At 34.6% G+C, this 14,693-nt stretch overlaps 2 protein-coding genes across 2 annotated transcripts; one reads left to right on the forward strand and one right to left on the reverse strand.

The window, feature by feature from the left end:
* Window positions 1-585: 585 nt before the first annotated feature.
* On the forward strand, window positions 586-10,982 carry klhl10 (kelch-like protein 10). The gene is made up of 13 exons (XM_090120387.1): window positions 586-609; window positions 1,283-1,452; window positions 2,541-2,792; window positions 3,088-3,352; window positions 3,550-3,714; window positions 4,124-4,210; window positions 4,766-4,912; window positions 6,349-6,541; window positions 6,903-7,048; window positions 8,095-8,312; window positions 8,642-8,822; window positions 9,767-9,927; window positions 10,864-10,982. The coding sequence occupies exons 1-12, from the start codon at window positions 586-588 to the stop codon at window positions 9,908-9,910; spliced, it is 1,992 nt and encodes a 663-aa protein (XP_089976513.1). The 3' UTR covers window positions 9,911-9,927; window positions 10,864-10,982.
* A 258-nt stretch (window positions 10,983-11,240) lies between these two features.
* On the reverse strand, window positions 11,241-12,339 carry LOC149908846 (mitochondrial basic amino acids transporter-like). The gene is made up of 2 exons (XM_090120412.1): window positions 12,274-12,339; window positions 11,241-12,182 (listed from the first exon to the last, which is right to left on the reverse strand). Exons 1-2 carry the CDS (start codon window positions 12,305-12,307, stop codon window positions 11,341-11,343), a joined length of 876 nt encoding a protein of 291 aa, XP_089976538.1. The 5' UTR covers window positions 12,308-12,339; the 3' UTR covers window positions 11,241-11,340.
* Window positions 12,340-14,693: the final 2,354 nt, after the last annotated feature.

The following is a 14,693-nucleotide window of genomic DNA, read 5'->3' on the forward strand; positions in this document are numbered from 1 at the left end:
TGACTATTGTATGTAGCATCCGTCCCGGATTGGCGTGAAAGGATGCGGGTTCGAGTCCCGCCTCGTGATCGAATTTTTTCTATTCTTTATAAATTTAAATGACTATTGTATCCCAAATTTTTTTTAAGAAATTTGTATTTTCTGCGTTGTCTTCCATGATTATTACTATAATTTTGATTGTTTTCTCTATTTTTTTTATTTGCATTTAATCAGTTGAACACGAAACTTTTTAATCAACCATAGATTGATTGCTAATATGCCGAATAGATAATTTGACAGAAAAAAACTCAACAAAAGTTTTTGATTTCAGCAAGGCATCCGTTGAAATGAAAATATTGATATGCAGTAATGTCATCTGGAAGAAAAAGGTTTGACATGTTTGTCATTCAAATATCATTTTTTTGCTAACCTAAAATGTTTTATCAAATGACTTGATTTTGCTATTTTTTGATAATTTTTCACGGTATTTTTTATAAATTTATGAAGCTAAATCCTTATTGTGTCGAAACGCGTGCAATATCTTTTTTGAGTTTTTTTTAATGAGCGACAACTTTTAATGATGACTATACGCTAAAGCCTTGTAAAATGGAAAACGACCCGAATAACACTGTAAGTAGTTTGTGGATGATGTCGATATCACTACGTTATGGAAATTTGTTGTGTCTAAGTTATTTAGCGATACTTAAACTGAGTGTTGTTTTTGTCTAAATTCTCTCTAAACTCTTGAATGATAGGACAAAATAAACAAGATCAAGTTAATATTTGAATATATAATTGCATCAAAAAATAAAGTATGATTGTGCCGTAATAGTTCATGGATGAAAAAACCATATATTATGTACCTATAAACAATATTTACAAAAAATATGGTACTATTAGGTACATAGAGATAGTATGTACTAGTACATATATCTCGATGATTAGGTATTATAATTTAAATATTATTAACGTACTGCAAAAGAAGACTATTGGACGATACTCATGTAGTCGTGTCTGGTAGTGAGTTCGTAGTTACTCATTGCCCATAGGATCCCAACACCTGCACCATATCAATGACTCTATATATATCATAGCACCATATACAAACATAACACACATATCCGTAATACAAATTATAATAGTAATAACTGTACGCTAAAGCAGCAAACAGCGGGTCGCGAGACTGGACTGTGGCGGCAATGCAAGCGCGGCACTGCTTGCGCAAGTGCCTGCACACAACACGCATACAATACTTATACATATCTTCAATGTAAAGCATGATGGTAAAAATCGTATCGTAAAGCAGCAAACAGCGGGTCGCGAGACTGGACGATGCATGTCCGTGGCGGCGATGCAGGCGCTGCACCGCTTGCGCGAGTGCCGGCTGCTGTGCGACGCGATCGTGCGAGCGGACGACGGCGCGGCCTTCCCCGTCCATCGCGCCATACTGTCGGCCTGCAGCCCTTACTTCTTGTTAGTTTATACCTGCATACATTCTTTTTTTATTTAAAAGTTTCTGAAATTTAAAATACCTCTATAAAAAATTAAGCGAGAAAAGATGGGTCTAGTCACTATTGTTGATATAAGAGATTAGAGAGAGGGAATTACAGTGTTGTTAATAACCCATGCTACCAGAACTCAAACTCAAACCTAAATCACACCAAATTTTATTAGGTTTAAAGTCCAGAACATTTGTTTGCAAAACACCTTGATAAGAAAGTTTGACTTTTTCTGGATCTCTGTCATTTGACCTCAAGAAAATTTATCGAAAAGTTTATGTTGAAGAAAAGTAAATAGGCAATGCTATAATTAAATCTGACGATATCACGTTATATTAAAGAAAAAAATATTTACTGTTAGAGGGCACGATGGAATGAACATTTAATCGGTTCAGATAACCTTACTTGAGTGAATTATACAATATTTAGATCAGTACTATTGAAATTACCTAGTTCTGAATTGAAATGACGTAGGACGTAGGTAATAAATTTTGACCAAATGCCTAATCTGTTTACGCTATACAAGATAACTTAAAACATCAATATCATATTTTAGTTTGATTCATACCCCAAAAAAAATTATAACTCAAAATACACATTTATGTCATACTAGAGGTGGCCCCGGCTTCGCCCGTGGTACATATTTTGCAATAAAAGGTAGCCTATGTCCTTTCTCAGGTATCAAAATATCTCCATACTAAATTTCATGCAAATTGGTTCAGTAGTTTAGGCGTGATTGAGTAACAGACAGACAGACAGAGTTACTTTCGCATTTATAATATTAGTATGGATTAGATACCTAAACATTGTTATGATAATATAATTAATATGATATTATATCCCCTTTGACTATTTTTTGTAAATAAAGAACATTAATGAAAATAAAATCTGATAGTAGATAGGCTCTGTCTTCAGCGGCTCTACGTATATTTATTTGGATATTATTGAAATGTTCTTCACTGAGACATTCTGTTGCATTATCGTTCTCATGTAAGGGCAATTTTACAAAGATATTTGCATACAGCATAGTTCTATAAAATTTGCTTTTGTTCATTCCACCAGGGCCCTCTTTACAACAACGCTGCATTCCCGCGAGCAAAGCGATGTGCTGATATCCGGTGTACGTTCCGAAATACTGCTATTGCTGATTGAGTACGCGTACCTTCGCCGCATCGATGTCACGGACACCAATGTGCACGAGCTGCTGATGACCGCTGACTACCTGGCCTTTCTCGGAGTACTGCAATTGTGCTGTGATCACCTGAGGACCTCGCTGAACCCGAAAAACTGTCTTGGTATCATGATGTTTGCGAGGTACAGGATTATTGAAGTAACAATATTAGAATAGAGATATATAGGATTGTTTTTTATCTGGCTATCAAGATGATTAGATGATGCTGTCTTAGGCAATTTTGTTTCTTTTTTAATGATAGTAGGTATATTTTGTAACATCGTGTGATAATAAAGAAAAATTTAAATTTTCGTTTTATTTTAAACATTCGAATTTTGTGGGTTAAGTTATGTTTATAAGTTCTAAATGAAAATAATCATCTGTAACATGAATAAAATGTCTCAAAACACTCTTAATTCAAAACAAAAGACATTTCAGACGCGTGTTCTGCTACAAGCTAGAAGCCGACGCCCGACGCTATTTGCTGCGTTACTTCGTCACTGTTGCCACACAAAGCGATGAGTTCCTACATCTGCCACTCGATGAGTTGAACAGCATCATACTTGAGGATGAATTGAACGTGAAAAGCGAAGAGGCAGTATGGGAATCGGTTCTGCGTTGGGTCAATTACGAACGGGACGCGCGCTGGCAGCACACTGTCAAACTTATGGGCAGTATTCGACTTGGGTTACTGGATACGCAAGTAAGGGGCTTTTACGTGAGATGAATACTCATTTTGAAAAAAAAATTGTTAGGCAGTTTCACGACAAGAAAACTAAGAAATGTAGAGCTAAGCGTCCATAAACTTTATTAAACTGTTTATGACCTCTTTGTGTTCCACCCATTGAATCTACGAGATAGAAGTTATAAACAACCAAACTAATTCAAAATTTTACACAGTTCTTCCTGGAAAATGTCAAAGATCATCCGTACGTGACGGGAAACGAAAACTCGCGCCCTATCATCATCGAAACCCTGAAATTTCTATATGATTTGGAAATGATTGCGCAGAGAGATGGGGAGGTGGCCACTCCAGAGATAGCACGACCTAGAGTGCCACATGAGGTATAATTATCCACAAATATTGCAGTTGATTTGATATACTTATTAGTTAACATTGTGCTAAAAATTGGAAGTGCTCAGTTGGGAATACCTGGTATAGAGCTCCATAGCTGAACGATTTTGTTGAATAATTTCATTATTCAACAACAAATCGTTGCTGTAAGATTTGAATTTTATACATGACGACGGATAAGAAGTTCAATACATATCCATTATAACATTTGATCCTAATAACATCAAACATCGCATAAATAATTGATTATATTTGAAAACACGATTTTAAACAATATCATTGGTACGTAAGTATGATAGGAAAGTGATAATAAATTAAAATGAAACAGAAACTGAAATCGAATAGTGTTCAGATTATGAAAATAATAAGGTAACAATTAATCCTATCATATTATGCTAGGTTCTATTTGCGATTGGCGGATGGAGCGGAGGTTCACCAACAGCTTTTATTGAAACTTACGACACGCGAGCTGATCGCTGGATTAAGGTTTATTCTAATTTATTGTATTTGACAATATCTGACCCAACATAATATTACGTTTTTCCTTTCCTTCCTTCCTTCAGATTTAAATATATTTCTGCACCAAAAAAAATATTGACTTCGTAATTAAAACAAAAGTAGTTAGGTAGTTAGGTAAATGCAATCATTTCAATTCTTAGGTAACATTTAGTTTATCAAATGTGGGTGGGGCCTTCTGTCGTACCATAGTGTAACATTGTGATTATTTATCAATGAATGTTCAACACAATCAGAATTAAGACAAAGCATGACTATCACCAACAGTTCGCATGCTTCGTAAACGTAGTCGTGAAAAATACTCGCGCTATGTGTAGTATGTATTATCATTGCTATAGTTACGCACAATTTAATTTATTATAATATTGATAATAAGTAATTTACTGACTTATTTTATTAACAAGTAAATAACTAAAATTGATTGTGTTGAATAATTTACATTTCATGTACTTAAAGTTATTTTTACATGATAAAAATGCCAAGTAAGTTGAGATTGCCTATAGATAACGTTTGTATCATTGAAAGGTCGAAGAGGTAGACCCAGCAGGTCCTCGTGCATACCACGGCACAGCTGTTCTTGGCTACTGCATTTATGTCATCGGAGGTTTTGACGGCATGGACTACTTCAACTCCTGTCGATGTTTTGATGCCGTCACGAAGACATGGCGTGAGGTTTGAAAATATTACAACATTGAATTTGATATTTTTGGTTTAATGGCACCCGAATGCTTTACAAATATAAATTTACTAAAACTGATTAAGAATATAATAAATTCGATCGCACTAGCGGTTTCACGAGTGACTTATTAGTTGGTCAATCCGCCCTGGATTGGCGTGAAAGGATGCGGGTTCGAGTCTCGCCTCGTGATCGAATTGTTTCTATTCTTTATAAGATGTACACCTAGATATTGTAAGAAGAATAATTCTAGTTTTTGTGATTACAAATATTTAGGAGATTTTAGCTAAAGGAATAAAATAGCATGAGCCAAAACGTGATAAGGTAGAAGTAGGGTTATCTAAGTTGCTGAAAAGAATTAAGATAGAAGATAAATAACTAGACCGGACATGTTTTTTCTGTTCTATTTTTGTGATAACGTTTTAAATAATCTACATTTTTGTGAATATATACGCAACAAGTATAAAGTTATGTGTTTATAATTATTATTCCAATATCATTCGCATTAAAAAATTGGCAAAAATATCCAATTCTGATAAAATAATAGGCAATACTTATTATAATATTATATCAGACTTAACAAACCTTATTCAATATTATTATGAAGATACATCCATCTCTATTCCTTGCAAGACACCATATTCAATAATTTTATTAAAAAATAGTGCCTAGTAGCTATTATTTGCTAAAAAAATATAATTTAAAAACTTAAAACATGCTTAGTTACAAACATGTCACCAAATCTTGATAAGTTTACAAAGTGGTTTAAAATCGATTCTAAAAACAATCAATATTCAAGAAGATGGAACCAACTCTCAGTAGATACATATAATAATATATTATGTAGTATGAGTAACTATTGAAATTGTTTTTAATTTTAGTCACGCGCCAAAGATTGATATTGATATATACAGTGCTAGAGCATGTAAGGGTCAATTAAAAATTTAAATTAACTGATACTTATTCGTTTTTTAAAACACTGTCTGTTATCTTGAATTTCATAATATGCGAAAAATATACAATTATCTAACTGCGAAGCTGTCGGTTTATTGACTTTTGGATATATTGCTGTATCTTAAAATTATACTTCTATTAGATATTTGATGTTTTGGAAATGGTTCTTTGCAAAGTCTATCTGAAATACTTACAAGTACGTTTTTTTAAGATAAATAATAGGTATAATAAGATTTAATAGACCTTAGCCCGGATCAGAAGTAGGCACCAATTTTTATTATTGTAACTTTCAATATCATACAAAAAAAAATACTGATGCACAACCTAAATAATATGGTTAACGTAGCTGTCCGATACATAGGCATCTCAAATAATTTAAGACAAGAACAACTCATAAGACGCATAACACCGATAATGTAAAACTACTAGCTCATAGAGAACAAGAATTCACTTTGGAATTGATCGAGATACCTCATAGGTTGCGCCAATGAACGCACGCCGCTGCTACGTGTCCGTAGCCGTGATTGGCGAGACGATATATGCCATGGGCGGCTACGACGGCCACCACAGACAGAACACGGTGGAGAGGTTCAACCACAGGACGAACCAGTGGTCGCTGGTGGCGCCCATGAACGCGCAGCGGTCGGACGCGAGCGCTGCGGCTTTGGATAGTTAGTTCAGACGTTAATGATATGGCTCAAATGTTTAGGTTTTGAATAGTTTTCTATTGTTGTAATTGCCCCTTCCTCAGTTTGAAACTGAATCGTCGTTGGTTCCCTAAACAATTTAAAGAGTTTTGATGGTGTAAACTGTAAATTAACATTTATTGATTCCAACTATGCTCTATGTTGTGCCAACTAGAGCATATTATACTATATTTTCCAACTTTTATAAGATTGGAGCAACTTTTTTGGAGAAACGTGGATAAAGTTTCTTCCTAAATAAGTTAGATACAGCTCTACGTACTACCAATAGATACTGCGTATGATTTAACTTGTCATGCCTCATCCTAACACAATTTTACAAACACAGATAAAATCTACATAACGGGTGGTTTTAACGGCCAAGAATGCATGAACAGTGTCGAAGTATACGACCCCGACACCAACCAGTGGACCAACCTCGCGCCGATGCGCTCTCGGCGTTCCGGTGTGTCTTGTATCGCGTACCATAATAAGGTAGTAGGTACTGTTTCTATGTAGTGTACTAATTAGGTATGTAGATTATATTTTAATTGTACTTTTAGCAAAATGCATATGTAGAGATTTTGTTGAATGTGAAATTTATATTTTAAGTAGTAGTTATAGTACCTATCTGCTATCATAGAAAATAAGTTGTTGGTAACGTAATTGCTCATGCCATGATAGGTCAGTCAGTAAGTAGATCACAATATTATTTATTATTGATTGACTCTTAGATATGATAGTCATAACATACCTATTAAATTTTATCGTGTTCATTATTCGTAGTAGTAAAGTAGGCACTCTACAAAAATATATTTTTTTTCGTAGAACATAGAAACTAGAGTTATACCTATATAGCCGAAAATAAATACCTTTTTGATTGTGTCATTTGCGTAAAAATTTCTATGTTTGACAATAGTCAAAAATATCAATGGTCCGTTATTAATTATGATCGTGAAACAATTTTTCTCAATAACTTAGTATTGAATCTCTTCCGAAAATCACCCAATCCAATCTATGCTATTTTCGGCTTTACATTCTAGCTTCGAGATATTCAAACCTATTTTCTATCTTCTTCGAGAATTCTCTGCAATAAAATATATGAAGTTTATCAGAGCAAATTAAGATAACTTTAATTGATTAATTGAGTGCCTAACTACAGATACTTAGGTGTTTATAGAGAATATAATTAATTACTTCCCTGTTGCTGGTTATTTTAAAGATGTGCAGTTGCTATGGTAACAAACGTTACCATGTGCTAAATATTTCTGCAATGTGAAGATTTCAAGATCAGCATAATCACCATCAGCTTATTCCATTTCATTGCAGGATTAAATACTTAAATCTCCTTTGAGTTTGAAAACAAATATATACATTTTATTAGTGTGAGATTTCTTGTGTTTACCACTAAGCAGACTTTTTGCAATTTGCATAAATATGGCATTTTATGCAATTGATTGCCTAATCTTCTAATCATCTAATTGCTCTTTACTACAAGACGTAATACAACTATTCCTGAAATATTTATTTATTTATCGCAGATTTACGTAATCGGGGGTTTCAATGGTATATCACGAATGTGCAGCGGCGAGGTCTACGACCCGGCCACCAATGCGTGGTCACCGGTACCAGATATGTACAACCCTAGAAGCAATTTTGCAATAGAGGTCATTGATGACATGATATTCGCGATCGGTGGATTTAATGGCGTCACGACTATATACCACGTTGAATGTTACGATGAGAAGACAAATGAATGGTTAGTGTTTCTCAATAAATTACTGTATATATCAGAATGTAAACAACGAGAATAAAAAAAATCTTGCTTCAAGGTGACGATGGATGGAAACGAAAGTTTCTATTTTTTTAATATTTTCAGTTAGTTCAGCAGATAACAGACTAATGACCGTGTGGAAGAATGTATTATAATTTCCTATTACATATGTCAATATTCCACAGCCTCTTTTTAAAATATCCTTTTCAGAAACCTATTTTCCTTGAGAAATGATTGCTGTCTTGTACTTATACTTGACCATTCTAACACCTTCAATCTACACTGCCCACCATATCCAACGCTGTATCCTTTAGGTACGAAGCGACAGACATGAACATCTACCGTTCAGCGCTGTCAGCGTGCGTGATCATGGGGCTGCCGAATGTGTACGACTACATACACAAGCACCGCGAGCGCTTGATGGAAGAGAAGCGGCAGAAGATACTACTTTCAGAGACTGCCAGGCATCCGCAACATCGAACCGCTTTACCAGATGTAAGCATTCCTCATGTTAAGATATAAGTATACCATACTTATAGAGAAAGGATTTGGCAGAACGTTCAACTATGAACATTGATTAAGACTTTTTGTTTGTCTAACGGTGAGAAGAGAAAGAATCTCGCTTTAGATATGATGGTACCTACAGTTTTCCTGCAATCGATTCATAATATATTCGCGTATGTTGTGCGAAAAAATAATAAGCCCGTACTTAATTATAAACAACTTCAAGCACATAAAAATTAAAAAAAAACTAAACTGTTGCTTTTTCGCAAATTTCCCTAAACTCTACTTTGTCAAAGAAATTGATAACAAAATATTCCCATGACATTTATTTCCTTCCTGCACAGAACATCGCACTTTTGCGATATTTGCTTATTAATGGCGAATTTAATTAATTAATAGTTAGAGTGTCGGTATTCATATATTTATTTCTTCGTAGGTACACATTTTGTTCATTATCGCCGTTTTGTTTATAAAACAAAGAAATAATTAATGATTAAATACGTTGCGAGAGGTCGACATATTATAAGAATAATAAAATCGACCTATTATAATAAAGTAGCCTGCTTTGACATATTATTATGGAAAATATGGCATCATTTCATTAATTAAATATTAATAAACTTATGTGATTCATTGAATTATTGAATTCATAGATCATTTGAGTAAAAGAAACACTTAAATACTCAATTGATCAAATCAAACAATAAAAAAAACGGTAATATAACAACAAAATTATGTAAATAATATAAGCAGATAAGAGGAAGAAAATAGATGCAATGGTGTTTACCGTAAACTGCTATAAGCTTCCGCTATCTCTACCTCGGTATAGGTGAGATAGCGGAAGCTTATCATAAACGAGGAAAATTTTAGCTATATCTAATTATTTGTAAGACAATACTACAAGTCCAAATGGAAGTGAAATACGGTAATCACAGGTCCACCTCATGGAAGACAACGACGACATGCTGGAACAGCTCGGCCTGATGGAGAACCAGAACGACGTCCCCCCGCCCCCCCCGCCGCCGCCCCCGCACCCTCTACAGCCGCAACCCATGGAGCAAGACAGGAATTTATTGTGACCACTAACTTGCAATAGGTTAGTGAATATTACGCAGTCGGTTGCATCTGGTTGAATCGGCTATTTGATTGAATGACTAGCGCGTTTATTGAATGATAGGACAACTGGTCAAGTTGTTGAATGTAGGTAATGTAATTGTGGACGTTTGAAAAACGTAAATTGATTTATCTGAAAAACTCATTTAAAAAAATTCTTTTATCATTGTGGTAACAATGCTGACACTGCACACAAGCAATTTTTGTTCTACTGGGCGTATAGGCAAGCGACGAAGTAGGAAGGCAAACTGAAAAATTATTTCTCCTTATAGAAAGAAGGCACACTGTGGTGACGAATATTTTAAGTGTGATTTAACTTATTCAATGGGTGACCTACCTATTGATGCATTACAATTTACAGACTACATCTATTATGTAGATACTTGTGAAAAAAAACGTGAAAGGCGAATTGGGGCTCGACTTTGTGAACGGCTTTTGCACGATAACAATAAGTGCCTTCTAATCTAAGAAAATCTCATTCTGCTACCGCTCGACTTTACTAGTGGTAACTGGAACAAAGCTTGTTTATAACTATCTGAGTAATAATATTGTCATGTAGAGCATCGATATTGAAGGTCGGACTATAAAGTTATTATTATCGTAAAGACGATTTATCTATCTACTTGCGAATATAAGTAAATACTATAAATAAGCACTATTAGCCCATATATGCGTGGGATCAAAACAATAAACAAAGTTTGTCTAAAAATCAAATTAGGTTATTTTATCAACAAGAAGAGGTAGGTACTTTTTAAATAGATGTATTAAATATAGAATTCGTTTGCAGCTTTTATTCTCTATTAAGCTGATAAATTACAAGCGAATAAATTAAAAGAAATGATTAATAAATAAGAAATTATTCACGCAGCTTATCTTTCTGCACGCAATAATGCTATAAAGTGCATGTCTATTTTTTCAGGTAATCTCATAAAGGTGCAATCATCAAGAAAGAAACGTCTAGTCAATAATAAGGAATATCTATTGATATACTAAAACAATCTCGTAGGAAAAACTATATATAAAAATTGTTTCGTACCCGTTCTTTATTTATAAAATATTTACAATTATTTTAGTACTTTTGCCATATTTTTAATGTGATTGATTTAATTTCATAATGTGAATCATACCTGTATTTTTGGAATAGTTTATGAAAATTGTATCAAATTTTTAGGAAGATTATAATATTATATGCTACAAAATTGATAAGTAGTTTTATTACATGTCCTTTTTTCGAATCTACTAATAAGATATCAAGAAAATATATACATTTTTAATTTAGGAATAAAACGCTAAAAAGTTCTTCAAAATATATATTGTAAATTGGTCTCCGTCATTTGTACGGAAGATCACAATTAAACTTTGTATTTTATGAAGCCGTCCAAATTCAAACTAATCTTCAAGTATCATAACTGATATAGTCTGGAGCGTCTTTTACGTCGCTCAGGCCATTCGTTTTTTCAAGAGGACTCCTTTGTGTATGCATTAATTGCTGCCAAATTCTTTCAGTCCAAGCCACAGCTGTGAAACAAGCCCCGTTACTTATAAATGCACGTATCAAAACTGGACCTAATCCTCGACTCATACAACGCCAACCATCCGTGCGAATGGACTGCCTGAAACAATCCCACGCTCCAGCGTATTTTTGGATTGCATCTCCTTGTAATCTTGATTTAATTACATCGACAGGATAAGATACTATCCATGATAATGCCCCAGCCAACCCTCCAGCCATAAATACTCTCATCACAGATTGATTTCCACGCGTCATTGCTTCATACGAAACAAAATAGATCGTAAACGCTGGGCTATCACGCAGTACTGTTATACCTAAGCCTCTAAACAATGCTCTGCATCCTCCAGTTTTCAATATATGTCGCGCTCCTGACAAAGCTCCTGTCGGCATAAGCTCGCCAGGTCTCGCTAGCTGCTGTCTCGTTTTTATCAACTCTATTGGTGCGCATATAAGGCTCTGAAGTAATCCAGAGACGCTTCCAGCTATTCCATGTGCTATTAACGACTCTGAGCTTGGTAAAGCTCTGATTGTATTTCCATATGTACCAAACACGACAGCGTTAATCGCTGCAATTCCTCCCAATGGTGCGCCAACTCCTCGATACGCAGTAGAAAGTGAACCCCCTTTTAACAATGCTCTAGTGCATTCCAATGCACTACCCCTTCCCGCTTGTATATGGACTTTTAAAGTGTCCAACGGATGTCCAACTACAATTCCAGCACAACCTACAAATTAAATAATCATTTTAATAACAATTCTTACTTGTTAAATGCGAACGTAGATTTTTAAAAGTAAGACGTTGGTTCAATAACTCACCTCCTATACATCCTGCTACGAAATCAAGAGCCATACTTTGATTTAAAAAAATAACAGTAATTACACTAGCGCGGATAGCTGAAATGAAAAGAAAAAGATCATAAATAAGAAATTATAAGTAGTTAAAAAATACTTAAATATAGGACAAGAAAGGATCACAATATAGTAATATTTGATCCTTTTTTATTTATATACAGGGTGTAATCGTTAAGTGTGCACAGGCGATTATTCCGTAACTATTACAGATATCAAAAAACTTTAAACTGATATCGAAAGTACTTAACCTAATGAGTAAAATGGCCATAATAAATTTTTAAAAATAATACGAGAAATATCTAAAAAATTAACTTTAAACCCTCCCATACATTTAGTATGAGATATGAATATCCCATGTACATGGGTTGATCCAAAAGTAATGATAATCAATATTAAACAAGGTCATTACAGTTAAAATAATTATGTATTTCTCTAGATAGTCTTCTAACTAGATAATATACTTCGATATTTTTTTTCCTTAACTTAGAAAAAAAAAAAAACTTTGACTTCATCTACAAAAACCCCTCAAAATCGGCCATCACTTCGCTGTCGTCTTAAAATTTCTTGTATCGACGGTGTTTCTTGTGCCGAGGTAAGAGATAGAATTAACTAGGAGCTAGATCTTACAAACAGGGTGGGCGTTCAAGCATTTTCAATGCCGACTTTTGATTGGCAGCCATCGCAACTGACGCTTTGTGATCTGGTGCGTTGTCTTGGTGAACCAACATTCAAGACCGAAGTTTGCCATGTCTCTTTTTCTTACTAACCTACCCGCAATCTTTTAATTTGGTCTGTGTAGTAAGAGCCCTGTGTAGTAGTGGCTACCTTCTTAAAATATTCCATATTTCTTCAGCGTCCCAAAAAACTACGGCTTTAATCTATCCCACTAATTTTCACTTTGAAAATCTTCACCGTCACTTTGGAAGCTCGCATCCAGGCCATTGATTGTTTCTTGGTTTCAGCATAAACATGGTGAACCCAGGTAACGCCCATGGTCACAAATCGTGACAAAAAATTATCCTGATCTCATTAAAAATTTAGAAATTCACCCTCTAAATGTCGAATCTTTGTTTCTTCTTTTCGTCGGGAAACATTCTGGCTCGCACTGTTCACATTAAAATTAATGTTAATACTTGGAAACGTGGCCTGTAGATATAATTTTTTTGTGATAACTTAGTGATTACATGAGCAAGCATAAAACATTTATTTTATATTTTTATGTGCACAGGAAATACCCAATTATCATTACTTTTGGATCAACCTATACATTTAATATGAAAGATTTTAGCTTTTTTTTTGTTTTTTTGGTTTTCTGCTTTAATTACTTCGCAAATTTGGAGGGAAGTTCATTTAGAAACTGTAAATAGACCTCCTCATTGTATTGCACAATAAGGACGTCACTTCGAAAATCTACTATGAATACAAAATGTATGGGAAATAAATTGTATGGGAGCGTTTAATGTAACATTTTTGGTTATTTCTCGATTTATTTTTAAAAATTTATTATGGCCATTTTACTCATTAGGTTAAGTACTTTCGATATCAGTTTAAAGTTTTTTGATATCTGCAATAGTTACGGAATAATCGCTTGTGCACACTTAACGATTACACCCTGTATACTAGACAGATAGTTTCGCAAATTAAGTGGACAAAGAGATATCGTTTTGATACTTTTTCAAGAGTAGCTAACATTCGAAGGCATTAGCATAAAATACTCACCAAACTGCAGTTCAAATCAAGTAGTCGTAATGCGAATTGACGTTGCCTCCACCGGAGGTCACTCCAATGAACATATTGGTGGGAACAGCGTCCTGGTGGTGAATAAGTGGACGGTGTACTGCGTACAGAAGATTCACCACGAATGCGCCACCGCCGGTCACCGGCCATGCGTCTCCTCCGGACCTTTCCACTCATTATCATTTCAGGTCACTGTTATCTGAAGGGGCATATATGATAATACCTCCGTCTCTAAACAATATATTTCAAAAGTTTATTACAGCTGATGTATGATTTTCTCATTTTTTTTTAATCATTCGGCCAAGCCCACAATCATACCTGTTTATGAGAAACAAGAATGATGTTTATTGGTTGCTTTAATATGATAATTGCTACGAAATTAAAATATTAAGAAATAAGACTAGTTATCCGCCCGCGGCTTCGCCCGCGCAGTCAAAGAAAAACCCGCATAGTTCCCGTTCCCGTGGGATTTCCGGGATTGCGTCATTTTCCCGGGATAAAAAGTAGCCTATGTCCTTTCTCGGATATCAAAATATCTCCATACCAAATTTCATGAAAATTGGTTCAGTAGTTTAGGCGTGATTGAGTAACAGACAGACAGACAGAGTTACTTTCGCATATTTTATAATATTAGTATGGATTTTAAA

This window comes from Colias eurytheme, chromosome 4 (genome assembly GCF_061535395.1).
Source record: "Colias eurytheme isolate Ceu_HAF_F1 chromosome 4, ilColEury1 Martin Lab GWU primary, whole genome shotgun sequence".
Lineage (NCBI taxonomy): Eukaryota > Metazoa > Arthropoda > Insecta > Lepidoptera > Pieridae > Colias > Colias eurytheme.